Source organism: Drosophila arizonae, chromosome 2, assembly GCF_054131065.1.
Source record: "Drosophila arizonae isolate 15081-1271.41 chromosome 2, UAZ_ARI_1.0, whole genome shotgun sequence".
Classification (NCBI taxonomy): Eukaryota; Metazoa; Arthropoda; class Insecta; order Diptera; family Drosophilidae; genus Drosophila; species Drosophila arizonae.
In genome coordinates, this window is record NC_142922.1 from 24,908,656 (window position 1) to 24,935,796 (window position 27,141).

Here is a 27,141-nt window from a genome sequence, read left to right on the forward strand (position 1 = left end):
TTCGTTTTGAACTTCGGCGCGTTTGGCAGGCAGGCAGCAGCAGCAGCGCCAGCAAATCACTTGTTAAGCAAAACAGCGTAAAGACAAGTAGACAGATTAATAAGCAAACACTTGTGCATTATGTGCGTGAAGCTATAAACTCAATTACGTGATTTGCCTGTCGTTGCCGTTGAGCTGTCGTTGCCTTCACGCTGTTGAGCAGCGTCGCAATCGTCTGAGTACACCTTGTCATCGGCGCCGCGTGCCAAAGACAGCTGTTAAAGCTGTCAGAAGTAGCTAAGCAACAGCAGCAGCAACAGCAGCAGCAACAACAATAGCAAGCTACAAATTCGTTTCGAGCATGAAGTTCGTTGCCTAAGTCATTTGTTTTCATCTGCACAGTGCAAACGCGCGCGAATCTCTCATCACACTAAGCGAAACAAAAGAGTGTGCGTGCGTGTGCGTGTGTGTGTGTACGTGTGTATATGGATTGAAATAAACACGATCAGAGCAGAGTCCAAAAACCCGTTGTGCAAGTATTTCTAGCAGCCATTGGCAAAGAGCCGGCTCCTTCCCACCTAACCTAACGTCAGAGAGCCAGCAACCAGCGCAGCATCCATAATGGCGCCCAAGAAAGAGGCAACCTTGAGCCAACAGCAGCAGCAGCAACAGCAGCAGCAGCAGCTGCCAGCTCTAGACTTCGAAAGGATAAAACGCCACTTCAGCTGGTCGGATCCGAGTGCCATGTGAGTCACAGTTTTTGTTTATATTTCAACTCGGTGGCCAACTTAATGGTCCACAAGTTACAAGCCAAAGCCACAAAACGGAACTCAATGCGAAGCCAATTTAATTGCCGTGTGCGAAGCGAACAGCAAAAACACACGCAGAAATACAGATAAAGAGCGACATAAAGCGAACGACAAGCAGATGGAATCAGCGCTCGTCTCTTAATTTTTGTATTATTGTAGTTGTTGTTGTGTATGTTTTAGCTGTAGTTGTTTTTGCGTTGGCCCAGTCTTTTGTTTATCTCACGGGCAACAGGCAGCAGATATATGACCATATATTCGTAGAGCCATATAAAAAGCGGTTGACTTTGAGCACGTGTTGGAAGCGAGAATCTCAAGTCAATTTCGTGGCTTGTTGAATTCCAAAATGTTTCCGCTTCAATCAATTGCGGCGATGTTAATTGACTTGAAATTATAAACAAAATGCGATTTTGGAGATATGTATATAAAAGAATAGGAAAAGACAAGACGAGAAATATATGTTAAAGTTTTATTCAAAGAAGTGAATTTTAAAGTGAACTAAAAATTAGAACAGACTTAGAATCGGAATAAAGATTTTAAATCTTATCTTATTCTGTTATTAAATAAATATAACACATATATTGAGTATCTGGACCTTGGTTCACGCTATTATATCGTCTTAAGTGTCATAAAAGATGGCCTTTTAACGAAAGCGAAATAGTAAATCAGTAAAACAGTAAATTAAAGACTGCAATTCACTCTACGATCTAAAATTATATATTAACTGGTTCTTAACAGCGCATTAGCAGATGATTATCTACTCTACAGAGAGCTGTTAACGGCTTGGTTAAGATTTTAGTATAATCATAAGTTTAAAACAATTTAATAAATAACATATTTGACATTTTTAGCATCATGAATAAATTGTTAAATATATTTATAAAACTTAATAGTTAATAAACAAAATTTTAAAAATTGCAAATATATTTTATTTTCTATTTTATATATTTTGTATTTAAAAGTAATAAACTCTGATATGAGTGACTGTGAGAGTTCGTAAAGAGTGTAATGATTCTTGAAAGATTTAAGTGTATACAAAATACTAACATTAGTTACTCATTTTCATATGGCACTGGTGGCTGGATCATCCTTTTTGTTTTCGACTTTAATTTATGAAATATTTTTGTTCTTTTGTTTTTGTTATTAGAGGAAGGAAAAAATTTTGTTTGATTTTTTTAGGAAATAAAAATTAATTGTTTGCATTAAAACTAGTGAAGGCACTTAAACTTAGGCGACCTTGCATAGCTTATAATAAATCAAAAAAATAAACAAATAAAAAACTTACCTATAAGTTGTTTGTTAAAAAGCTATAAATTTATAGTTGAAATGTTTTTTGAAAAATTCTTATTCATAGCAGAATCTAATGAAGAGTTAATTAAGAATTCATAAATTATATCTGACCGCAAATTGCCATTAAATAATTGAAATTAATATTCAGAAATAGCTGCAGCTACTCTTGAAACGAGCTCAAGATGCTGCGTAGATCGAAAATTAAATTAGCATTCAGGTGTATAAGATGCTCTCTGGGTGCAGATGACATCAGAGCTGCTTCGCACACAGTTTCGAATGCCGATAATTGACGTCGATAGGCGACGCAGCCAATACAGCCAGTACAGTGAGCACACTCAGCAGAGTCAATAGAGTCAGCCAGTAAGGCATTAAGGCTTCAGGTATTTTGCAAATTAACACTTTAATTATAGTTATTTTTGCCACATTTAGTTCTAATTGAAAGCGTGGACGGCGACTCCAGTTGCACCGAGGCAGTGTCCTCGTGCATTGAGCAATTTGTTTCTTTTGCTAACTATTTGTGTGAAAGAAACAAAAAACACTTTAAATAAAAATACAAAAAAAAAATCATAAAGTATGAATTTGTTCACGTCATGCTATTTAAGCTTCGTGTTTTAATTGCACTTAAGCTAAGCAACACAAAAACTGACGGTGAAATTTGCAATTATATAAATACATGTTACAAGTGCGAGCAATTGTATGCTCACACACACACACACGCACACCATTACAGGTGTTTACACGTATTTGGCAACGATTTGAGCGACTGTATTAACGCGCGACTTGAGCCACGAGCTACGAGCTGAGCCGAGCTGCGCTGCGCTGCGTTGCGCCTAAGTAGAACTCAGGGCCGACTTTTGGTTTCACTGAGTGAACCTAAGTAATTGCAAATTTCAATAATTTCACTAGCTAAATCAGCTGAAATAACAACAAATGTTAGCAGCTTCTATTAGCGTGAGCCGCGCACCGCATCCGCCAGTCACAGAAAATGTGTGAAAAATCGCTTGGCCGTAATTTGAATATGATTCCCCTCCCTTTTGGACAATGCGGGCATTAGGTATGCAAATTGGGGCACTAACATGTTTCGCATTAAGTCCGTTTTTCTGTTTACCCGTGACATAACATTTCGATATATTTAGTTTAAATTGCTGCAATAATTGGAGACAAATTTACAACATTTTGCGTGTGTGTTTCGGAGTTATGGCCGCTTTATCGCTATCGGTTAACGGTTTTTATTTGTTTTGGTGTTAGGCGGCACTCATTAGATGATTGTTAACAATTCCCAACGTCATTTCCGCAACAAACCCGTTGAGCCGGCCGCTGCATTTGGGAAATCATTTTGGCTTGTCCGATAAGTCGAACTCGGCTATCGCGCGTCTGTCAGCATGTCCCGTCTGTCCCACAGACACAGACAGATGGCGTGCTCTTAATTATTGCACTTGTTCAACTTGTGCCTGCCGCTGTTGCAGTTGTCGTCCACGCCCCCACAGCAGCAACAGTAGTTTTTTGCACACGCCTCAATGTCAATTCTAATTGCCAGATAATTAAAATGCCAATAGCATTATATGACTGGGCGTGAAATGTGTGATGCGGTTGTTAATGATAATGCCTACTGCAACAGTTGCATATATATTTATATAATTATAAGAATAAATATGTAAGTTCATTTATAGTTCAATTTTACCTTTTCAATATTCATTCAAAAATGGCGCGCGGCAGTTAAGGCAGCATTCAGCTTTCCGGCGAATCCATAGCTGTCAGCTTTAGCGCGTGTGCTTTGCTGTAGCTTGAGCTCGAAAACAACAGATGGCGCCTAAGCCAATTGTAAGCTAGACAAAGCTGAGCTTTAAGCTTAGCAAAACTAAAGCTTGTCTTTAACCTAACACGCGCACATAGTGGATATGTGCATGTGTGTGTGTAGCTGTCAATAGGGTCTAATGGACTCCAAAGATCACAGTCGACGAGCGATATTAAAGCAAATCTGCTAACAACAAACCCCCAAAAAAACAAAAAATAGACATTAATAATAACTTTGAAAAAGGGCATTGCGCCTTTTGAAACAAAAACCACTTAGAACATTTTTTACTGGCTTACCATTTGAGCTTTCGTGGAAGCCAAAAGTGACCAAAAATACTATGTGGAGGCCTGGGGTCGTTGAGTGGCCTTTATTGCCTGCTAAATCCATAGAAATGACTAGGAAATTGAGTTACTTAACTCAACGGCCATCGAGCAGGGAGCAGGGCGTATAACCCGTCAGTACGCAGCACGCAGTTGTCGTAATTCCCAGTAATACGAGGTTTTTTACCGCTTTCGTTCAACCTTTGTATATATTGAGGCTAAGCTTTGGATTGTGTACCCGTATTATCTTCTACACTAAATGAACTCATTCACGTAGCACTCCAGCGAATGTCTTACAACATTCTTTTCTGTCACGTTTTGTTCGTATGCAAAGGATGAGCTGGGGAGTTTTCTTTTGTGAATTACTAAGAGCAAAGAGAACAAAATGGAAAACGTGTTCTTATTACACGAAGTAAAAAATTATTATTGATACATAAGGAATTGGAGATCTAAAGCTGACTCAATCCCGAAATAGAGGATTTGATTTAAGTTGTAAAAGGATTCTATAGGTTAATGAAAATACTTTAGGATATATACAACTACATATATATGTCGATATATGTATGTAGCTGAGCGCTGCAATTTCTTATAAAATGAAACCTTTTATTTCACTATTGATTCATGTATAACATTTTCTAAAGCTATTGCGTCACTTCTTGTGCTCTGAGTGTTTTCTCCTATGCTTAGTCGATTTTCGCCAATATTTGCAAGTACTTTCACCGAGTGCAAGAAGCCCCTGCATTGTCTTAGACCCTGTCCCACAATCTGGCGTCTTTTTGCGTTTATTTACTTGCGGCATTAACGGCAATTTGGTCGGTACGCTAATTGGCTTAAATGTGTTGACTGAAAAAAAGAAGGCGGTTGCACAAGGCGCTCAATCAGCTTACAATTTTATTTTATTTTTTCAGCTATGTCCGAAATTCAGATTCAAATGCCGTGCATTGTGCGCCAAAGTTTTCCCTCGGCCAATTATAAAAGCCAATGCCCGAATTGCGGAGCGCTTTGTGACTACGCTCCACTAGCTCCACATTTGTCTCTCTCTCTCTCTCTCCCTTCCTCTCTCACTCTCTTGCGCGCGCTTGGCGTCTTTTTACTCATTTGCCAGTCGAATTTTACAAAAGACCTTGACACATTTGAGCCGTATGAGTCGGTGTGTGCGCGTGTGTGTTCATCTGTGTGTGAGTGTGTTTGAACCTTTGGCTTAGTCTCTGGCAAGTTTTGGCAACTTGAATTCGGATTTCAAATGGACCGAGTCGCAGATAAATAAATTAAAGCTACAGATATGGCCACAAAAAAGGCGAACAACCTATTGCAATTTCCTTAGTGCGCGTGTGGCTTTAATGCGACTGTCGCGAAGCTGTTATAAATTGTTGCCGGTAATGTCTGCTGCTCTTTTGCATTGCTGCAGAAGCCAAGCCCAAGCCCAAGCTTCAAGCATCAAGCTCCAAGCTCTAAGAATTGCATAATATTTGGCGAGCAGCAACAGCTGCCACAGCTCGCAAGAAACCACAGCAGCAACAACAACAACAACAACAATAATAGCAGCAACTAGCACAACCGGACCAGACCGACTCCATTAGCGATGAGCGTTAAGTCGTGACTGAGCTTTTATTTTGCAGTGCAACTATGTTCCTTGCAAAGTTCATGTTAAATGTGATATGTGGTAGATAGACTTATTTCACTGTGGAAGCTTGTAATGTTAATGTTAGTTAATTAAATCATTTGTTTCACATAAGGAACAAATGTAATGGAAATGAAAATTGTCTAGTAAATTATTAGGCACGTTCACATACATATATATAACTTAATGTTAGCCCTAAGTAAACTACATTTTTCACTTTGGTTAAAAACAATTGACACATTAGGATAAATTACCAGTTAGAGTTTAACTGGCCATCTCTTTCATTTTAACTGTTAGTTGTCGAGGGAAATTTTGAGTTTACAGACTTGATGACAAGTTAATAAAGTGGCTGGCAAAATGTAACTGGCAGTTATGCTGCAAATACTGTACTGTAATATCGTGTCGTGTGTCGTCTCAGCCAATGGCAGGCTTTATGGACGCTTAAAGCTTTTGGCCAACTGGTGGCAAATTCAATAAAAAACATGAAACGCGAATGCAAAAGGCATTAAAGAAGAAATAGGTGATTAGGACACAGCGCAGCGAGAAAACGAGTTTCGCAGCGAAAGGGAAAACTTATGGCAAACGAAATTGCGTTGAGCGCTTTATGAGCCGACTTTAGATTGAAATTACCGCCTTAAATATCAATTAAATTGCCGCTGTTGCCGGTTGCACGGTTGCACGGTTGCATGGCTGCATGGCTGCACGGTTGCCGCTTGTGTTGCAGTTGCACTGTTGAAAGATCGAGAGATTGAGACTGCTTCCCAGATACCAGAGTCGTCTTCCTCGACGTAATTCTCTTTCGGCGACCTTGTGCCCGTTTTATGAGCAGCACTCGCAACGAAATGAAACTGAAATGAAATTGTTTACATGAATGAATGGGCATGGTCTTGGCCAGCGCGTCTCTCTGGCCATAAATGCGATGAGGTAAACAGCAAAGTGAAACAAAATTTAGATTTGAAGTGCTCATAAAGCCAAATGCTGAAACAGTTGCAAGCGGCAAAGCCTGCGTCAAGTTGTTGTTAAATTGATGCCATGGGCAAAAACCAAAATATTGTCAACCAATTTCTTTAAAACTGTTTGCCATTTGTCTTCGGTGTTGTTTTCGTTGTTTTTGTCGTCTGTGCTGTTGTTTTTCTGTTGTTTCATCTGTTTTTTTTTTTTCTTTTCATTTCTGTAAGTTGTTGCACTGTGCAGCAGCGAAGTCAACAAACTTGTTCAAGGCGCAGCCGCAGCCGTCGCTGCATGACTTGCCAGACAAGCTCAAGAGACAGACAAACAGACAGACCGACATAAACTCTAAACTCTAACTGAAACTGAAATTGAGACAGTGCTAGAAAATTGCAAGCTCTTCGTGTTGCTCTATTAGCTAGAAATCGCTTGGCCGAATGAGCTGTAAAAAAAATTTTGTTTTGTTGGTTTCCTCTGTTTTTTTAAGCATTTTCAGATTTTCATGTTGTTGGCAATGATAGCATAACGCTCACCTGCAGCTTGGCCAATTTGATTTGAATTCGATTTGAAATATATTTGTTTCCTTATATGCATACCCTTTAACTCATGCAGATAGCTTAGTGGGTATTATGTGCTTGAGCAAAGGCCCGCCATACTAAACTCGAATGCAGGAAAATCTTATGTTGCCATGTACTAAATGCTGATAATAATTTACATTTTTTTAAAATTATTTAGTTCCATTTCATGGCTGAAGACAGAATTGGAGTGTAGTATACAGGGTACCTAAAGAAGGTATCTTTTAGTTGTGGGTTTACTGTTGCCTTGAAAACACTTGTAACTTTAAAACTTTATTGTAAGCTATTAAAATTATCTTTTAAAAATGTTTAAAAATATACATATAATATAATTCAAGTATTTTAAGACGAAATTTAAATGAATATCCAATCAATATATATTTTTTGGTTCATGAAGCTGTTAAAATGATTTTCCTTAAGGAAACATACGCATAAGGAAACCTATTTTGTGTGAAATGAGCTTTATATAATTGATCATTAAATTTTAATAGTTATTAACTGGTATTCCTAGCCGAAAAATTCGCTTGAGTATATCTTATACATGTTCGCTCTGAGCAGGTGGGAGCTGTGGTTTGATATAAAACAAATAAAGCAAAGCTTACGACAGTCGCTCTATTTAAAAGGCAAAGCAACGTTCCCAGCTCGGCTTTATGCTGCCTGGCTGAAGGTCTTTACAAGAGACCAAAGAGTGTTGAGCGCAACTCGAACTGCACAGATTGAGACAATCGGAGCTGTGGCCCAATGCAAATTAGTCGTAGCCTAACTTATGGCTAGAGTATGGAAATTGGAGTAGGCCGTAGTGAGTCATGCATCTGCGTGTTTCCAAATCTGGCCCAGCAGTGCCAGAGGGTAGGCAAGGCAGGCTGGGCGGGGCCGGGCCGGCATGGAACTCAATTTGCAGGGCTCATTAGCACGCGGACAGTTTGAGAAAACGATGTCAAGTGCGTTGCCAACGACTTACGCAGCTTGTTTATTTATTGTGCGGGGATATTTTGTTGTGAATTACATTTATTTGACGGCTATTACTGGGCCAGCGCAACGAGGATGTTTACAGCAAATAACTTTGTTTTATGCGCCATCAAAAGCGACGTTGCACACGGCGTATGCGCAACGAATATGTGTGATTGTGAGTGTGCATGTACATGTGTGTGTGTATTCGTACAGGAAGTTCAAGTGGCAGCCTAAATATTGATGCATACATCTAGATAAGCGTCGGCTTTAAAAAGCCTGCCAGGCATGACAAGCGCTTTTCATATCTGGCCATCTGTATTTATTTTATATTAACGTAAAACCTTGCCTTTAATTGACTATTCAAAAGAAATCCATTTGTAAAAAAAAATGCTCAGGCTTTTTGTATAAGAGCCAATATTTTTGCACTGTGCTCTTGGCTGGCTAGCAACAACAACTAAAGCAGCAGCAACAATAGCAGCAGCAACAACAACAATAACATATCAATTTCAATTTCATGCGCGATTTGTTACAACATTCAATTTGATGGCACATTTTGACCAACAAACACCCACAGCGCTGGGCAGTTGGGCATTTTCAATGTCAGCGTTGCGCAAATGTCGCCCAGCTGGTATGGTATATGGTATATGGTATATGCTATGTGTGAGTGCTGTCGTCCATGTGGGCCTATTGATGAAGCCATTAGATATGTAACGCGTAACAGGTTGAGAGGCTGGCTGTAGCTGATGCAAATTTGATGGCTCACAAAATGAAATCAAATACCAAATGTAAAATATCTTGAAATTTATGCAAATATAAAGTTTTTGCTCAACGTTGAGACAATATTTCAATTTGTGAATGAAATGGTGTGTTTATACAATATATTAAGTTGTAAAAAATATTTTCAAATTTTAAAAATTAAAACGTGTTGTATATATATTTATTTACCTCTTTTTCACAAAGAAAAAAATATTTAATTTAATTTAAAAAAAAGACTCTATGAATATTTAAAGACAACGAAATTAAATCTTTTTAATATTAATTTATTAAAAATTTTTTAAAATTAAACTTAAAGTAAAAAATTAAAAATAATTGATAACAAAATTATATAAATATTATTTTAATTTATTTACTTTTTTTTGTTTTTTTTTTTTTTTTTGTTTTGGATGAATGTTGTTTATTTAATGTATAAAATAGTATGAAAAATATTAATTTTTAAAACAAATATCTTAATATGTTATTGTGGATCTATATTTACTATATACTTTTGTTTAATTTTATATTAATAATTATTTTCATTAGTAGAGCATTTGCTCTTCGTTATTGCCCGTTTACGTTTTCTTGTCATTCGCCTTCTTCTGTGTCTCTTTAACATGGTTTCGAGTTGGAACGCCCTAAGTGAGACCCTCAAACTGTTAACATATGCCTGACATTGAAATTGTGCAATACTCAGTCTCAAATTGATGTTGTTGTTTGTTGTCGTTGCCGTCGCTGTTATTTTGTGATTTGCTATTGATTTTTTTGTGGTTTGTGGATGCGACGTCTGCACACGCCCGTCCATCACACATCAATTCTCGAGTCGATTCTGTGCCGCTTTAATTATTACAATTAAAGCATTTAGTTTCGCCTTGACCACGCGCAAAAAGCCAAAACTCATTGACGTGTCTTTGACTGCGGCTGTGACTTCTTAATGCGCACGCATATTTGGCATTAAGAGCAATTTCGACAAATTATAGCTTATAATTACGATTCGCATTTGTTTTTAATGTTTTGCTGCCTGGATCAGTGATGAATTCAAATCTTATAATATTTTTTTTATTGTCTACGTATTTCCGGCTTCATTTTGGGACCAGGTCTAAATACCAGGCAGCAGCCAGAACCTGGCTGGCTGCCTTTTCAACAGGTGATGCAATTAGCGGCGACCGAGTGAATGGTGAGTGGTTCGGCTGTTGCAATTCTGGTTGCTCATAAGAAGAAGAAGAAGAAGCCGCGCATTGTTTTATGCGCGGCATGTAAAGCGACGCGTCGCCCTCAAGGTCGCCCTCTTACATAAGCTTGGCGCGACGCCATCGGCGACGTCAACGTCAACGTCAGCTTTAGCGTCAACGTCACAACAGCGACGTCGAAAAACCCAACTGCAGCGGCAACAAGAAGCCCTTCTGTGCTAGGCAGCAACAACAACTAAAGCCCGCACGCATGCTGAATGCTTTGAAGGTGAACGAGCTCAGTGTTGTTATTGTTGCTGCCACGCACAGGAGCAACAAACGAAGGCAACAAACTTGTAAGCTCTCTGAGAAAAGCGCTCAAAAAGCGCCAGACGTGACGCGCTCTTTCTACGAGTCGCTCTGCCAAGGCAGAAGCAGAGGCCAAGGCAGAGGCAGAGCAAAGCACAGCTCAGTTTGCGTTTGAGTGTTTCTTTGAGTGCTTTTGCATGGCGCTGTTCGCACAGGTGCTTTGGCATTCAGTTGTGCTTCTAGCAGCAGCGAGACAGCAACACACACGCACGTGCAAAAGTGCAGCAGCCTCTGGAGAAACACTCAGTTCGATCGCTCGCGCTCTCTCTCTCGCTCTGTCTGTATAATACACACTCACACACACGCGCGCCATCTCTCTCACAGACAAAGTGTAAAGTGCAAAGCTGGCAGCGACGTCGCCGTCGTAGAGCATCAGCGTAGCTCAGCTCACAGCTTGAGCAACGGCTTGAAGTCAGTCTTAGTCGCAGCTTAAACCGCAACACACGCGTCTGCGAACTTGCTCCCGCTCTGCCATACGCCGCGATATCTAGTGAGCGATAACGATAATACAGTGCGGCCATTGATTGATATCAGAAGCAACATAAATCTGTGCGTACAGCTAGCGACTGAAGTTTGTGTCTTAAGTCTTCTGTTACACGAGAGCAATCAAGCAATCAGTGAATTAATACAACAAAGGCAGACGAACAACGCGCAAGCCTAGCAACAAATTGTGCAAATATATTTGCTCTATTGACGACACTTATCGACTCACCTACACACTCGCAGATAAACACACACGCGGACGCAGACGCACACACACACACATACATATCCAGCGGACAGGAAACGTCTTCAGAACGCGAACTGTAAGTGTGAATTAGCTAAGTCAACAATTGCGAGCTTTTCGATTTGGAGTTTGACGAGCTTGGCACCTCAAGTGCTACATGTTGCAGGAAATCGTTGCGCAAACATCATTAGGCAGAATGGCAACAACAAAAGCCTCTCTCGAACATCAGCATAATAATAAGAATATTAATAATACCATAAATATTCTTTGTAATACAAATGGCTGCCGCTCTGTTGTCTCTTCGTCGAGTCGACAATTACTTTGTCGGACCCTCGATCATTGTCCACATCATCACAAAATGAAAACAACAAGAAAACAGAGACTCATAACGTGACTATAGACCCCGCTACGCCTCCTATTCAAGCCTCTGCTGTGGTTGTGGCTCTGGCTCTGGCTACTGTTTACTTAAAATGTGCAAACGCTCCTCAGTCCCAAGTGCTGCGCATACAAATGGACAGCTTTGTGCCTTGTATCCAATCCCGAAACGCCATTAGAATATTCGCAATCATATCCGAATACGAGCGAGACACGGCTTTGGATCGGCACTCACATTTGCTACATATGGCGCTTTAATGGATTATCATTTGAGAAATGTATTCATAAAATGAGAGCTTCATATGTGCTTTTATTTCAATTTCGATCTATACTAGAGATTCAAGATTGGCGAAATAACTATTTCAGATTACAAATATGGAGTCTTAATAGTTTGATGTTGATTTCTATAGAATAATAATCAGAAAAGATTTTGTTCTGAACATTTATCTGTAAATCGAGCGAGTAGAACTCGGATATCAAAACTGAAAGTTGAATCTATATACGATTTAAATCTTAATAATTTACATTGATAATTATAAGATATAAGATTATTTCTATGCAAGGTATATATATATATATACTATATCAATGGGTAGATATTTAAATTTCTAAAGCTCTATTGAGAGCTGAGCTCAATAAGTAGACAGTTTCCATAGAGCTGCATAGCTGGAGGTTTTTACATAAAGCTGTAAGCTGCTATTGATATTGATTCATGTCATTAGACTGGCATATCATTAAGTAATGCATATAATTCCATATCTAAATGCTTGTAAGAAAAGTGCAAAGTTTGATTTATCTCAATGATGACATTTTGCTGAATAAGTCCGTGAGTGGCAAATGTCTTTAGGCTAAATTAGTTACTCTAATTGCAGAGAGTTGTTTATTTGACTAATGATATGGTGATTAAATGTGATCATTATCAACTGATCAATGCATTGCCCAATACTTGCCCAGACAACAGAAATCAGAAATCAGAAATCAGGCTCAGCGCTCAGCCGCGTTTCCAGGTCGTTTCTAATTGGCTATAATTAACAACTATAGCGACGATGACTGCACTGGGCAAGAGGTCAATAGCAATTTGCACGCGCGAACGGGGAGGCCCGCAATGCCGGCCTTAAAGATACGCTCCGTAAGCCCGTCTATAAGTCGCTTTGACGTGCATTTCTGCTGTTGCTAACAATTTCGAGAGTAAAGTTCAGTGCAAATGGGTGTTACGACTTTTTCGCATTTTCAGTGCAAATATAGACAAACATATATACAGCCTTATATTGTATACTATATATGATATATATATATATGTTTATAGTTACAGCCAGATCAAGCAATCACATGCGAAAGTAGTCGCTTTAATCTGACTGCGTTTTGTCTCTGGAAATAAACATTTATCTGCATTCATTGTCGCATGTTGTGTGCACCCAACGACCTTCGTCGAGGGAGGCCCTGAAATTTTGTTGTCAAGGTCTTCTTGCCACATTCGATGCTCTGTGCATTTCCGAACTGTGCAGCGCTCAAAAGCTTCAACTTGAACTGGTATTTTCGGCTTGGGGGTTTTTTTCTTCTCTCATTTTGGTTGTCTTTCTTGCCTTCTTCTTCTTTTGTTCACTTCTTTTTTTTCTCTTACTCCGCTTTGTTGTGTGTTCATCACGCGCGGCAGAGTTCAAGGAGCCTTCAGAAAACTAGTAAAATGCATATTATATCTGAATCTAGATGAGTTTTTTTTTTTACATTTTTTTTAGCTCGTTATAAAAATCAAGGCAATTATCGTGTTTATATGGTAAAAAGGTGTTATGCAAAGCGTACAGTTCTAGTTGGTTCGATTGAGCATTTATGCCAATTAAATCGGCCGACCCATAGTATTTAGAGACATATTACAAATCGGTTAAGATAGGAAACGAGACTTTCATAATTAAGCTGAATTCTAGACTCGAGCTGTGCCATTTAATTACAGACTCTAATGGCTCAATTAAAAATGCTTTGTCGCTGACATTAAGGCAGATAATATGAAAGGCTATAATAGAAAGGCTCTAATGAGACAGCCGCGCTGACAGCGCTGTGTTAACAAAGTATTATTTTAGCTTTTATTACACGTATTAGGAAGAGTGTTATTGAACTGTGAACCTTAAATATCAATCAATAATGCGAATAGCTTCAAGGGGTAACAAAATTTGTAGCTATTTGCATATTTAATTCTGAAATTTACGCACGTGTCGCAGCTGTTTTCCTTCTCGCGCAGTTAAAAACATTTTTTTCTTTCACTGCTGGCTGTTATGCAAAAGCAAATAATTAAATTTAATTATCAAGTAAATTACTTAGTAGTTGCGGCAATTATACATACATTCTCTAACAATGTAGCTGCAATTGAGCTGTTAAGCTAAAGAGCTGCAGTTTAGTTAATTGTTAATATAGGTGGCAAACCAGGCGAGGAGCTAGATTGCTAAATTCTTGGCCAAAAGATTATTTAAGGATGGCAATAAATGCTTGTTGTTGCGGGTGTGCTGCAAAAATATCATATAAACAGGCCGCAGTACCAGTTGCCACAACAACAACAACTGCAACAGTAACAACTGAAACTAAAGTTAGCCACGAGTAAATTAAGCTTAACTGGTTTGCAAGTTGCTGCAACAAGTTGTTGCCGTTGCCGTTGCCGAAGAAGTTGCAGCCGTTGCAGACACAAAACTGTGTCGCACACAGCTGCACACACATACACACACTCGCACTCACTCGGTATGTGGCTAAAATTATGTCATCGGAAAAACAAGCAAAGTGGAAAACGAAACGCCATGGGAAAACATATGCGAGTCCAACAGAGAGCGAAAGTCTTGCCAACTGTTCAGCTGTTCAGTTGCTTTCGGCCAAAGCAGTTCTAGGCCCATATCTATGGGCCACGCGTTGCCCAGCCCTAAGGCCCACTTTAATGGCAGTCACATGCCGCGCTTATTTACATTTTATATTTTATTTCTCATTACTTATTATTATTTTCAATTTTCATATCACGCACGCAAAACATGCTAGCAATTAAATTAGAATACCGTTCCTTCATTCGAATTTTTTGGGCAGCAAACGAATTCATAAACATCCATTTAGGATTTTCCGGTACGCGTACAGATCGTTCGCCGTTTGTCAATTGCCTCATTGATAGCCAAAATGTGAATTGAAAAATGAAAACTATGCAAATTGCTTAGAGAGACAGATATATATATATACATATAATTGTCTTTATTGGCCATTTAAACACAAGCAGCTGCTCCCAATGCTTGTCTGCCTGTTGCGTATTGCTCAACATTTGGCAAGCTCACATACATAGTATACCCTAGCATAGAGTGTGTTGATAGCTTAAGGGGTATCTCGTCATATATGGATTAAATATTTTTTTTTTTTAATGACTAATATTCAATTTTTTTTTTTTTTTTTAATTTTCAAATTATATATGAAAATAAATATAAAAGCAAAACTAATGTTAACATATAACAAACAAAAAAATTAATAAAAACAAAAAAATAAATAAAAAATAAGAAAAAAAAATTCAACAAATTAAATAAACTTTTAGATATTCATTAAAAATAAATGATAAATTAAAATTTAAAAAAATTCACCCTATTAAAGTGTATTCATGTTTCGGCCAGGGGAACATAAAAAATTTATTTCTTACTTGCTTAAAAGTATTTCTTTAGTTACAACCAGTTATGCTTAAGTGTGTGTGTGTGTGTGTCCAGTTGATTTGGCCAAAATGCTCATTGTTGTGGTTTATTTATTTGTGCCGCGAATTCGTTGAACCCCATGTTGTTGTTGTTATTGTTTCTGTTGTTGTTTTTGTTGGCCACTTAGGCAAATGCGTCATGCGTCAAAGTGCTTCAAATGTTGTTGAAATTCTGTATTTGGCTATTAAATATGATTTTAGAATTTGCTGATGCATGACGCAAAAACTTTCCGCTTGCATTTGCATGTCAACTTGCACTTTGTATGGCAACGGTACAACAATAGCATCAACAGCAGCAGCAGTAACTCTTGAGACAAACTAATATTTAAGAGACAGTTAGTGTGACTGTGTTGATTGACAACTATGTAAAGTAAATCACCGTTGCAATCATCATTAAGCCATGTCCTCGAAAAGGCGCTGCAGTCGGCTTTTGGACTTCGGTTTGATATACCAATTCAATTAATTGCTTCAATATATGTATATGCAGTTATAGCAGTGTAAGCGATCTTCGGTCAGATGGTCATGTTTCAATAATGCAGCATGACTTGGCAGTAACGGGACCAGAAATTAACAGAAGCTCAACCGCAGAGCCGTTTTCTTTGTTGTGAATGATTGTACGATATCGAACTTAATATACGCTACTCAGTGGTTTCGTAGGAATTCAATCTATACTCATTGTTACGGATAGTCTAGTTACAGTCATTTCCATTCAATTTAGTTAAAACAGTGATTCATAGGCAGGCAACATTTACAATTGAGTGCTGAAACCGGTTGCATTACTCTGCATCGAGAGAGGGTATACTCGTCTGCATCATTCGTATGCAGCAGCCACAATGTGTCGTCAGTTGATGTTGATGTGATGCAAAACAGAAAACTATGCCATGAGAGCTCGTCAATCTCCAGATAAAGCAACAATTTATGCTCTCAACATGAGCATTGTCTCTCTCTCTCTCTCCTTCTCCCTATTTATATATATATATATATATACAATTATTTATGTACATTTCAGCAATGTGGGCATAAAACGCTAAACTCCACTTGAACATTGCAAAAGGTTCGGCGCAACGCAGAGTTACGAATTACGTTTTCAAAATTGTTTGAAATATTTTTTTTGGGTAAAAGGCAGTGTAACTAGCCTTTAAATAGCTAAACAAAGTAAAGCCAAATAGCGCTAAACATAATCAAAGCAAACAAACACCCACCAAAGGCGGCGCAACAACAAAGCACAACAAAATGCTGATATCAACGTAAGTAAAAGTGTTAAATAAACAACAACAACAACAACAACAACAACAACAACAACAACAACAGTAGCAACAGCAGCAACAACTATTGTTAATTGCAATCAAAATGTGAAGCCCACAAAAAATAAAACAAAGCAACAAAATTGAATTTTTGACCCACTGATGTTGACCCAGTTGAGCTTGAGTCGGGCGTTTTTTTTTTTTTTTTTTTTTTTTTGATACAAAAACTCGATTGCGAGCTTCCTTTGCGACGAGTCAATCAGTCAGTCATTCATTCAGCCAGGCAGTCAGTCAGTCAGTTAGTCTTCCTGCTGTTGCTTTTGCACTTTGTCGCCCCACAAATATTGCATAAGCTGCGCAGCTTTGGAGAGATCTGTGAGGTCTCTCTCGCCTATAGCTTGGGATTTGACTTTTCCTACGCTTCGCCCTTCGCGCAGTCACTTTTTTTGCATGTATGTCTGTCTGAGTGTATGTGTGTGTGTGTGTGTGTTTGTCTCTTTTGCATATTTGCGAGCTGCGTCAAGCGAAAAGTCCGACCGCATTTTTACGCAGGGCGAACAAGTTTATAATTGTGTCAAATACTCATACTCGGTGGCTCATTGCATAATGTTACCATATCAATAGCTCATTCGTCTGCATCTTCAGGCGATTTCACATGGTTTATAAAGGTATTGACGTATTGAACAAAGCCCAATATGCTTCCGTTCAAATTTGAATGATTATGAATAGAACTCGATAATTTATATGCCACACGCTAGCGATAAAAGATTACATTCGATTAACCGAATATGTGACGAACAGATACTCTGCCAGCGACAGACTTAACTGGTATTCGAATATCGTTGAACTTATTTCAAGTTTCTTCTTGCGGTTCCTGCTTTTATTGTTTGCCTCTCAATTTGCATGTTTGAATGGAAATTCCAGAATTATCTTCTTGTTATCGCGGAATTCGCCAGACATGTGCAGGCTGTACTCTCTGTGCAAACATTCCTCGAGGATTGAGTGTATTCATTCATATTCCCATCACGCCGCACATTCAGCCGTGACGAACGCCCAGCTCTGAGTGAAAGAGACAGAGCGCGATCTTAAGTGCGTCTGGACTTGTTTACATTGCGTGCTTAGCATTAACTTGATTGCATATGATTAGATAGCTCAATCATCGATCATTCTCAAGCGGCTGCTGTTCGTCCCAGCAGCTCGGCTTATGTAAGTGCACTATGGGTGATTGTCAAAATAAACAAAACAAAATAGTTAGCTCTCGCCTGGCGGAAAACATTTCCTGTCTGCTGACTCAGCGCCCTGACTCCCTGGGATTTACACAGAAATTACAGAAAAACGCTAACTTGACCGGCAGCCAGCTGCAGGCAGCCATACAGCCTAGCAGATGAGCTCATAGACAGAGTAGGTGTATGGACCTTATGACCACATTATAATTACAAACTGTCAATTCGAGTGTTGCTCAACTGTTTACACTGTATTAGGCACGGTGTCTAAAGTATTTATCTGAGACAACTTACATACAAATAGTTTTATGAGTTTTTTGTACTTTTAGTTGGGCTATAAATTTATTTAAATGACAGCGCTAGACTGTGCCCACTTAATTAAAATAAGTTATTTTTGGGTATTTCAGGAAACAGATAGCATTACCTGCTTCACAAATATTTGGGTGATTGCCTAAGTTTGTGACATTTCTCACGGGGGATTTTGAAACTTCATTTTGTCACCCGAAAAAAGTTAAGCAAATGCACATAGATTATGTGTATGCGGTGTGTGCGTGTGTGTAAAAATAAATGGCGCTCTAATAGCTAATTAAATTATCAATAACCATGCACAAACGCCAACAACAAACAAACAAAGCGCTCAAATTTCCAGCCATAAATGTCAAGCGCACCCAAAAACTAAAACTAAAAAAAAAAAAAAAACGTTGGCCTGTTGTTATTATAAAAAACTACTTGGCCTGACCTTGTCCATTGTTGACTGTGCACACACACACACGCACACACAGATAGACACATCACTTCCACACATGCACATACCACGCGTACAAAGGCACACATAAATTTACGCAATTTACGCACACACAACTGCTGTTTGGCTCTGACTAACTCAACTCAACTCAATATAATAGACAACACACAATACGCAAATCGAAAGACTCAAGCAACGAACTTGAAATACATTTCGTCAGCATTCGGACTCGTTAGTCGTTTTGTTTTTGTTGCAGCATGACATTTCTGAAATGCGTTTCATTTACAGAATTAATTTGGCCAAAGCCTAAGGTGTTGCCCGGCCAGCCGCAATATGCAAATAGAGTTTTATTTTTATTTTATCTGTTGAGGATGTTTGCACTCGGCGTAAAGTATTGGGCAATTCTCATTCCTACGCGGTGTCGATTGGAGATGTTAGCTTAAACAAAATGCTAACATTGGCTTACTGATTGGCTGCTTATAAATATTTATATACAGCGCAATCGATTAGCAAAATGCCAGCGACAATCTTGTATGGAGCTGGCAACGTTCGATCAATGACCTTGAACTAATTTCCAATCAAAAATTTGTTTGCTTTAAACACATTTAGTATTATTAATACTCGCTTCATTTTCTCTCTCTCGCTATGACGTGCGCTTTATGAAAAATGACTTCAAAATGCCCGAGAGCAGTCTAAAAAGGTTAAAGAGGTGTAAATCATATGAAGAGCATGTTAGTATGCGTCTGCCTGAGTGTTTGCCAGCCAATTAGTTGCTCTCTTTGCCAAAGATAATCATTTGGCCCACGGCGTAGCTAACCTTGACCCAAATGAAGCATTCCCGCCACTCACATAAAGTCTGGGTGCAGTTTGGGGCATGCGCCGGCTAACTCAATTAGGGAGTCGGCGGGTCGTATTTGTATTGCAATTGCACAATAAACGCGTCAAATGAAAATGCAAATACAAATAGTAGCAGCAGCAGCAGTGGCAGCGGCAGCGGCGGCAACAAATGCGAATGCATTTTGCATAAGTATGGGTACATGTATTTGCTTAACGGCTGACCAACTGTTGCTGCTGTCGTTGGGCAATCGAGCAGACCATGCCAGACCCGAACTGGCCAGCTCTGGCCACTCGGAGGCATTCACTTGCACGCCAAAGTGTGTTGGCAAAAAAAAAAAAAAAAAAAAAATACAAATTGAGTAAGACTCTTCACTGCATAGTCTAGTGTTTGTATGTATGTGCTTGTCTTTCTGTGTATATGTGTGCGGCTTCCAAATGGCTTGGTCAATTTATGTATTGAAAAGAAAAGTGTTGCCAAGCAACTTTGTTGTTGCTCACATAAGTCGCTTGCTTTATGTTTTTTTTTGCAATGTGATACTGGCATAGTTGTGATACCCTGTAAAACAAAGATGTGTTGATAGGCTATAGTCACGATATGCTGGCTTATCTCAGAGATAATTTTCCTCCTTTTGTAAATTTTAGTTTTTTTTTTATGAAATATATAAGAGATATATATTTTTATATAATAATTATAAGAGAAAGAGCATCATAAAGCAGCTATACTCAGTACAGGATATCTGTTGGTCTATCATCTCTCAGCCCATTCGAGCATACTTACTGGTTATGTGTATTAATGACTAGCAGCTGGCTGCATTGGGGAGTGGGTCAACAGGAAATGGTGAACGTTGTGCACGATTCTAAAACGAATGACTTAGGCAACAAACTTGATGCCACTTTTGTTTTCTTTTTTTTTTTATGACGTATCTGGTATTTAGTTACGGTTTATTATACATTTATTATACATTGTCACAGCCTCCCTTATTAACATACTCGTTTGTTGTCTTTCTAATTCATTTACAGCGTCTCCACAGACTCCGTGATGACGGCCACAAACAACGATGGGGGCACACAAGTGAATCCGGTGAGCGTTTGGGGTGCCCCCGCGACAGGAGCGAGCAATACACAGGCGGCGGTGTCAGTGCGACACGCCTTTAAAGCCTACGGCAAGAAGAAGAACGCCAATCAAGTGTTGAACAATTTGAATATGACGGTACCCAAGGGCACAATGTAAGTACACACACGCACACAAACCTAAACATATAGAAACATGAATACATTGACAGATGAATGTTTTTGAGTTTGACCATAAAAGTGAAATGTTGACAGCTTCCATTAGCAGGCCATATGAATTAGAAACGGCGAAAGTAATTCACACATATCATTTAACGCTATATCAAATCTGTGGCACCAACATCACGCTGTGATACTTACTATTTATGTTATATACATATATCAATATATATTGAGATATACATATAATAAATGTGAGCTGCATTCAATGTTAAGTTAGCTTTGAATCTAAATTTCCTTGTGCCTGCTATACGATTACACAATTAGCGTGCATTTTCCGTGTGGCCTAATCAAAGGCCAGTTTTAATAGCCGTAATTAACTATGCTTCTACATATATATATATAAATATATATATCTGTTTGTGTATGCGTATGTGTGCACTTAGTTTGATCTGAATACAAGCGTAACTAGTTTCAGGCGTCTTGCAATCGAAACAACATTTTTGCATTGTAATGTGATGCTGAGGCAAATTAAACGTGTTTACAGCGTGCACTTCTATGGAATAGGATTGCCAGAGTTCTTCAGAAATCTCAATATTGACAAGAATCGAAACTAATTTGTTACTTATTTAGCATATTAAGTATGGTTGAGTGCCTGATCATTAGATCGCTGCTAGCTGAATCAGATTATGTTTCTATTGGTATCAGTTTATTACATTTATCAAATGGATTTATAAAGTTTTATGAATTGATTCAGTATTGAGCTCGCATAGTTAAAGTACGTACATATTTACCAGTACTAGAGTCGATTCAATTTTCCCTATGGTTTGTTTGGTAGCCCTGAAAGATATCAGAGACTTATAATTATTCTTATAAGTATTCATTGCGAACGCACAAAATTGGCGACGAAACCATAAATATACCAAAATCAATTAAATTGCCTATTGCTTTCTCTCTCTGTCTCTAACTCTCCGACTCTTTCCTTCTCACTGGCTTTATAGCTCGCTCTCGATTTTGGCCGTTCGTTTGAGTTTTTTTTTTTTTTGGCAAACATTTAGCGGCCATAAAAATCAAATCGCGAATTATTTTTATGATATTCGGCTTTGGCATTGGCATGACTGTTAACCAGGCATTCTTATACGAGCCGCATACGAGCAACTGATTGCGCAAGCCGAACATTAAAAATATTAAAAGTAAACAAGCTTACACACACACACACACACATACACACACTCATATGTTTCCTAACTGCATTTAATTCTGTGCTTGACCCAGAAGCGAGTGCCATACAGATATTATGTCTGGGATATGTTAAAATGTGGTCGAGCGCTTGAACAACCGTTAAGCTTGATCAATTTCGGCTTGACCTAGGTCAGGCTTGCAGTCAATGAACCTCAGAGCCCAGAGCTTTGTGAATTAGAGTTTTTTTCTCTTAGTTTTCATTTCTCGTTTTTGGGTCGTGTCAAAGTCGCTGCGTTAATTAATAGCTGAGCCGCCGACATTTTCATGAACGAAGTAGAAGACAAAAAAACTAAAACGGTCGATTCGTTAAATGCTGCAGCGTGTTAATTATAATAATAAATCCAATAACAAACCGAAACGTGCGACCTACGTGCTCCGAAATATTGTCAAAGGCCGAAAGCTGTAAGAGCCAAAACCAAAGACCACATAGCTAGATAGACAACAGAGACCGGGGTCTCTATAACGAAACGATAACAATAATAATAATAATAGTTGTACTGTTGTTGTTGTTATTGTTATTGTTGTTGCTTTGATGATTGTAGGTCTGGCAAAGAAGGTGGAGTCGTGTTGCGGCATTTGCTAGTTGACTGCGAAAAACATGTCTCCGATTTCAAGGTGAACATTTCGAAATAATTCAACTTGAACTGCTGAAATTAACATTGACATCGCCGTTGACACGGCACGAATAGCATCGCGCTCAGCTACGTTGCTTTGCTGCTGGCAATGTGCTCGTCAGCACTTAGTACTTCTCGATTTATCTAATTTTCGCGCTGAATGCGCACAAAAGGCGTTTTGCTAGCAGCTAAAAACGGTCAATTGCTAAAAAATAAATAAAAATAAAAATATAAAACCAAAGCAGAAATGAAAACAAAATAAATATGTAAATTCTGTTGGCAAGTACTTCTGCTTATGTTTTGGGTGATTGCAAGTTGTATTTGTGGGCGGGGCAGGAATATTTGCATAATTGGAATATTTGCTGGTTGGAATAACAAAAGTAAGTTTCCATAGATTAGCACTGATTAACAGCAGCTATCTCTCTCTCTCTCTCTCTCTTTTTAATTGCTCATTTGTCTATATGAAAATATGATATGTGTATATTGAATTTTCCGTTTATAATTAGTTCACAAATTTCACTTCAATTATCACTCTTTTATGGAAAAACTATAAACCTTTTAATTAATATATATGTAAGAAAAAGTTTTTTCTTTGAGTCATATCTTAACCTTAGCTTTTGGACTGGCTCTAGGGTATGTGTATCATATCTGACTCATTTGTGCTACTTAAACAGTCCCATTAAAAATACTGACTCATTATCTTACAGTTATACATATACACTGACAAAAAGAACCCACTTAAAACATGCATTTTCGCAACTCTTAATACGTTTCCTGCTTGCAGCTATGGCCTGCTGGGCGCCTCTGGCTGCGGCAAGACCACTCTGCTCTCCTGCATTGTGGGTCGTCGCAGCATAGACTCCGGCGAGATCTTTGTGCTGGGCGGCAAGCCCGGCACACGTGGCTCCGGCGTGCCCGGTAAACGGGTGGGCTATATGCCGCAAGAGATTGCTCTCTATGGGGAGTTCTCCATACAGGAGACCATGATGTACTTCGGCTGGATCTTTGGCATGGAGACCAAGGAGATCTTGGAGCGCTTGCAGTTTCTGCTCAACTTTCTCGATCTGCCCTCGGAGAAGCGGCTGGTGAAGAATCTGAGCGGTGGCCAGCAGCGACGCGTCAGCTTTGCTGTGGCGCTCATGCACGATCCGGAGCTGTTGATTCTGGACGAGCCAACGGTGGGCGTGGACCCGCTGCTGCGCCAGAGCATATGGAATCATTTGGTGCACATCACGAAGGCCGGTCAAAAGACGGTGATTATAACTACACATTACATCGAGGAGGCACGACAGGCACACACTGTAAGTGAAGCCCGAAGAGATTATGCCAAGATTGGGTTTGACGTGATTCACAATTGCAGATTGGTCTAATGCGATCTGGACACTTGTTGGCCGAGGAATCGCCCAGTGTGCTGCTGACCATGTACAAGTGCATTAGCCTGGAGGAGGTGTTCCTCAAGCTGTCCCGCATCCAGAGCCAGAAGGGCGACGTTAGCCAAGTAAACTTCAGGTGAGTCTCGGCACTGACATCTGCATGCTGCACGTAGTCCAACTGTAACTGAAACCCCCAAGGATCACTCATCTAATCTTTGTCTCTCTTAATTTCCATTCGTCCCAACACTCGCATGCTTGCAATCTGTGTACCCATCTCTGTGTGTCTCTCTCTCTCCCGTATCTCTCGCTCTGTGTGTGGGTGTGTCTGTGTGTGTTTGTGTTGGTAACGATGACAGTAACAACATCTCGTTGCATGCCATGGCCTTTGGCAGTAAAATGGACAAGCCCAGCTCCAGCCAGGAGGGCGGCGTTGTGGGTCTGAATTTCCACCAGAGCAAGGAGGTGCTCATTAACGATAGCAATGGATCCATTTATACGGTTAGTTGTGGACAACATAACACCTTAAAATTGCACATAGATCCTAATGAATCTTAACCGCAATAGCTCAACCAGGAGCCGTATGGTCCGCCGCCTTCGAAGCGTCAGAACAGTCCCAACGATGAAGAGAGCTGTCAAGATTGCTTTACGGATCTCTGCAAGATTACCTCCAAGGGCAAGATACGCGCTCTGCTGACCAAGAATATGCTTCGCATGTGGCGCAATGTGGGCGTGATGCTGTTCATCTTTGCCCTGCCCGTGATGCAGGTCATTCTCTTCTGTCTGGCCATCGGACGTGATCCCCAGGGCCTCAATTTGGCCATCGTCAACAGCGAAATGAACAATACGGTGAGTCTGATTATATATATTATACTTAATCACCTGTAAAATTATACTTAATCAATTGTTTATCAAATTAGTTTTAGTAAAACTGTCAAAGATCAGGCTGCCTCTCAGTTGATATAGTGAGCCAATCATTGAGCTATAAAATCAGTCATTCATTCAATCAGTTGGTAGAGTATTCATCGAGTCAAGCACGTAGTCAGTCGGATAGTCTCTCAACGAATCTATACAATTATACCATCAGTCAATCAACGACTGTCAGACAAGAATAAGTCAATCAACGAGTCAATTCATTCAGCTAGCTAGTCAAATACAATATTTTGTCAATATTCTATTCTAATAGTCAATCAATCAGTTATTCAATTAGTTAGCCAGTCAAAGCTTAGCCAAAATTCAATTCAATTAGTTAGTTGGTTAGTTAATCTCGTATTGAGTAAGTCAAAAAGATAAATACATAATATTTCTCTAATTACCTTCGCAGGACACCTGCTTCTGGGAGGAGGGCTGTCACTTTGCTAATCTGGGCTGTCGCTACTTGAATCATCTGAACACGAGCGTGACTAAAACATATTATACGGATATAGAGGACGCCAAGGCGGCGGTGCGAAGCGGCGATGCTTGGGGCGCTCTCTATATAACAGAGAACTTTACGGATGCATTCACAGCGCGCGTTGCGTTGGGACGCGACTCGGACGAAGAGACCATTGAGCAGTCCGAGGTGAAGGTGTGGCTGGACATGTCCAATCAGCAGATCGGCATCATGCTCAATCGCGACATACAGCTGGCCTATCGTGACTTCGCCATGGGCCTGCTCGGCCAGTGCGGCAACAATCCAAAGCTGGGCGATGTGCCCATTCAGTTCCGAGATCCCATCTATGGCACAATGAATCCGTCCTTTACCGACTTCGTGGCACCTGGCGTCATATTGACGTGAGTGCCCATTAGCATTCCCACTTAATCAGTTACCGATATTAATTATATGCCATGCCATTATATTTATAGTATTGTCTTCTTCTTGGCTGTGGCCCTGACGTCATCCGCCCTGATCATCGAACGCACTGAGGTGGGCCGTTGTCAGACGACAACGAATTGCCAACATGATTTGCATTACTAATCCACTCCATTTCTTAGGGCCTGCTGGATCGCTCTTGGGTTGCCGGCGTCTCCCCCGCCGAGATTCTCTTTTCGCATGTGATCACCCAGTTCGTAGTCATGTGTGGCCAGACCACGCTGGTGCTCATCTTCATGCTGGTCGTCTTCGGTGTGACCAACAACGGCGAACTGTTCTGGGTGATTGTGCTGACCCTGCTGCAGGGCATGTGCGGCATGTGCTTTGGTTTCCTCATCTCCTCCATCTGTGAGCTGGAACGTAATGCCATACAGCTGGCGCTGGGCTCCTTCTATCCCACGCTGCTGCTCTCTGGCGTCATTTGGCCCATTGAGGGCATGCCTGTGGTGCTGAGGTACTTATAATCAAACTGAATCAATTCCCTCAGGCAGGAGCTCTAACTTTACTCTGTTTTTCTTCATTTTCTAGATATATCTCCCTATGCCTGCCGCTAACGATGGCCACATCCTCGCTGCGCTCCATTTTGACCCGCGGCTGGGCGATAACCGAGTCGGACGTCTATGTTGGCTACCTGAGCACGTTGTCCTGGATCTTGGGATTCCTGGTGCTGACTCTGCTGGTGCTGCGCTCCAAGCGCGGCTAGAGCGGGGCTTACGTTTTAGAGAACTAATTTTAAATGTGTCAAACTGATTTAGTTTGCGTTTAGTTTAGGTCGCTTTTAGTAGTCATTCCTCTCCCAACTACCTACTCCATCTCCTTCTTGCGCCAATGGCTCTTAGAAATCCTAAGGTCCTAGCTAGTATGTCTCTAGCTGTTTGCTTTTCTCTCTCCCTTTTATTCTTTCAATCTGCCTAGTTGTCATAAATTATTTAAGCACACATGCAACTTCTTCTTCTACTTCTTTTTCCCTTGCAAACTTTCCTTAATTTAAGTTGTGCACATTTTACCTAGTTTAATTCGTAAGGTTTAGAGGTACATAAATAAATTGTTGTAAATATTTAAAGCTTGCAACGCTACCACAAAGCGAATGAACGTAGCTAGCGACGCCACGAACCGTCGAATATTTTTAACAAACCCCTTTCAGCAACCTTAAAAAGAAAAAAAAAAAACATAAAATGAAAAAAAAAAAAAAAAAACAGAAACGGGCAAAAAGCACACAAAACAACTAATTTTATATATTTTCAATGGACTGTGATTGTACTTTTTTTTTGTTTTAATATTTGCACGCAAACTCGAGTTGGGCGCAAACCCAAAGAAAAGACAAAAGCAGAAAAACAAACAAAAAGGCAAAAAAGAACAAAAAACAAAAAAATATACATAAAATATAAATATTGGTGGGGTTTGTTTGT

At 39.7% G+C, this 27,141-nt stretch overlaps 1 protein-coding gene across 5 annotated transcripts; it reads left to right on the top strand.

The window, feature by feature from the left end:
* On the top strand, window positions 1–26,944 carry snu (ABC-type transporter snustorr). Of its 5 annotated transcripts, none has more exons than XM_018009902.2 (11): window positions 10,744–11,382; window positions 16,385–16,622; window positions 20,445–20,651; window positions 23,295–23,811; window positions 23,871–24,019; window positions 24,240–24,381; window positions 24,448–24,729; window positions 25,205–25,653; window positions 25,726–25,786; window positions 25,855–26,186; window positions 26,261–26,944. In XM_018009902.2, exons 2-11 carry the CDS (start codon window positions 16,609–16,611, stop codon window positions 26,433–26,435), a joined length of 2,328 nt encoding a protein of 775 aa, XP_017865391.1. In that variant the 5' UTR covers window positions 10,744–11,382; window positions 16,385–16,608; the 3' UTR covers window positions 26,436–26,944. The 5 variants fall into 5 exon arrangements, with proteins under 5 accessions (XP_017865375.1, XP_017865383.1, XP_017865409.1 ...); XM_018009929.2 differs by having other exon boundaries at window positions 24,276–24,381; XM_018009886.2 differs by lacking the exons at window positions 10,744–11,382; window positions 16,385–16,622 and adding an exon at window positions 1–725.
* Window positions 26,945–27,141: the final 197 nt, after the last annotated feature.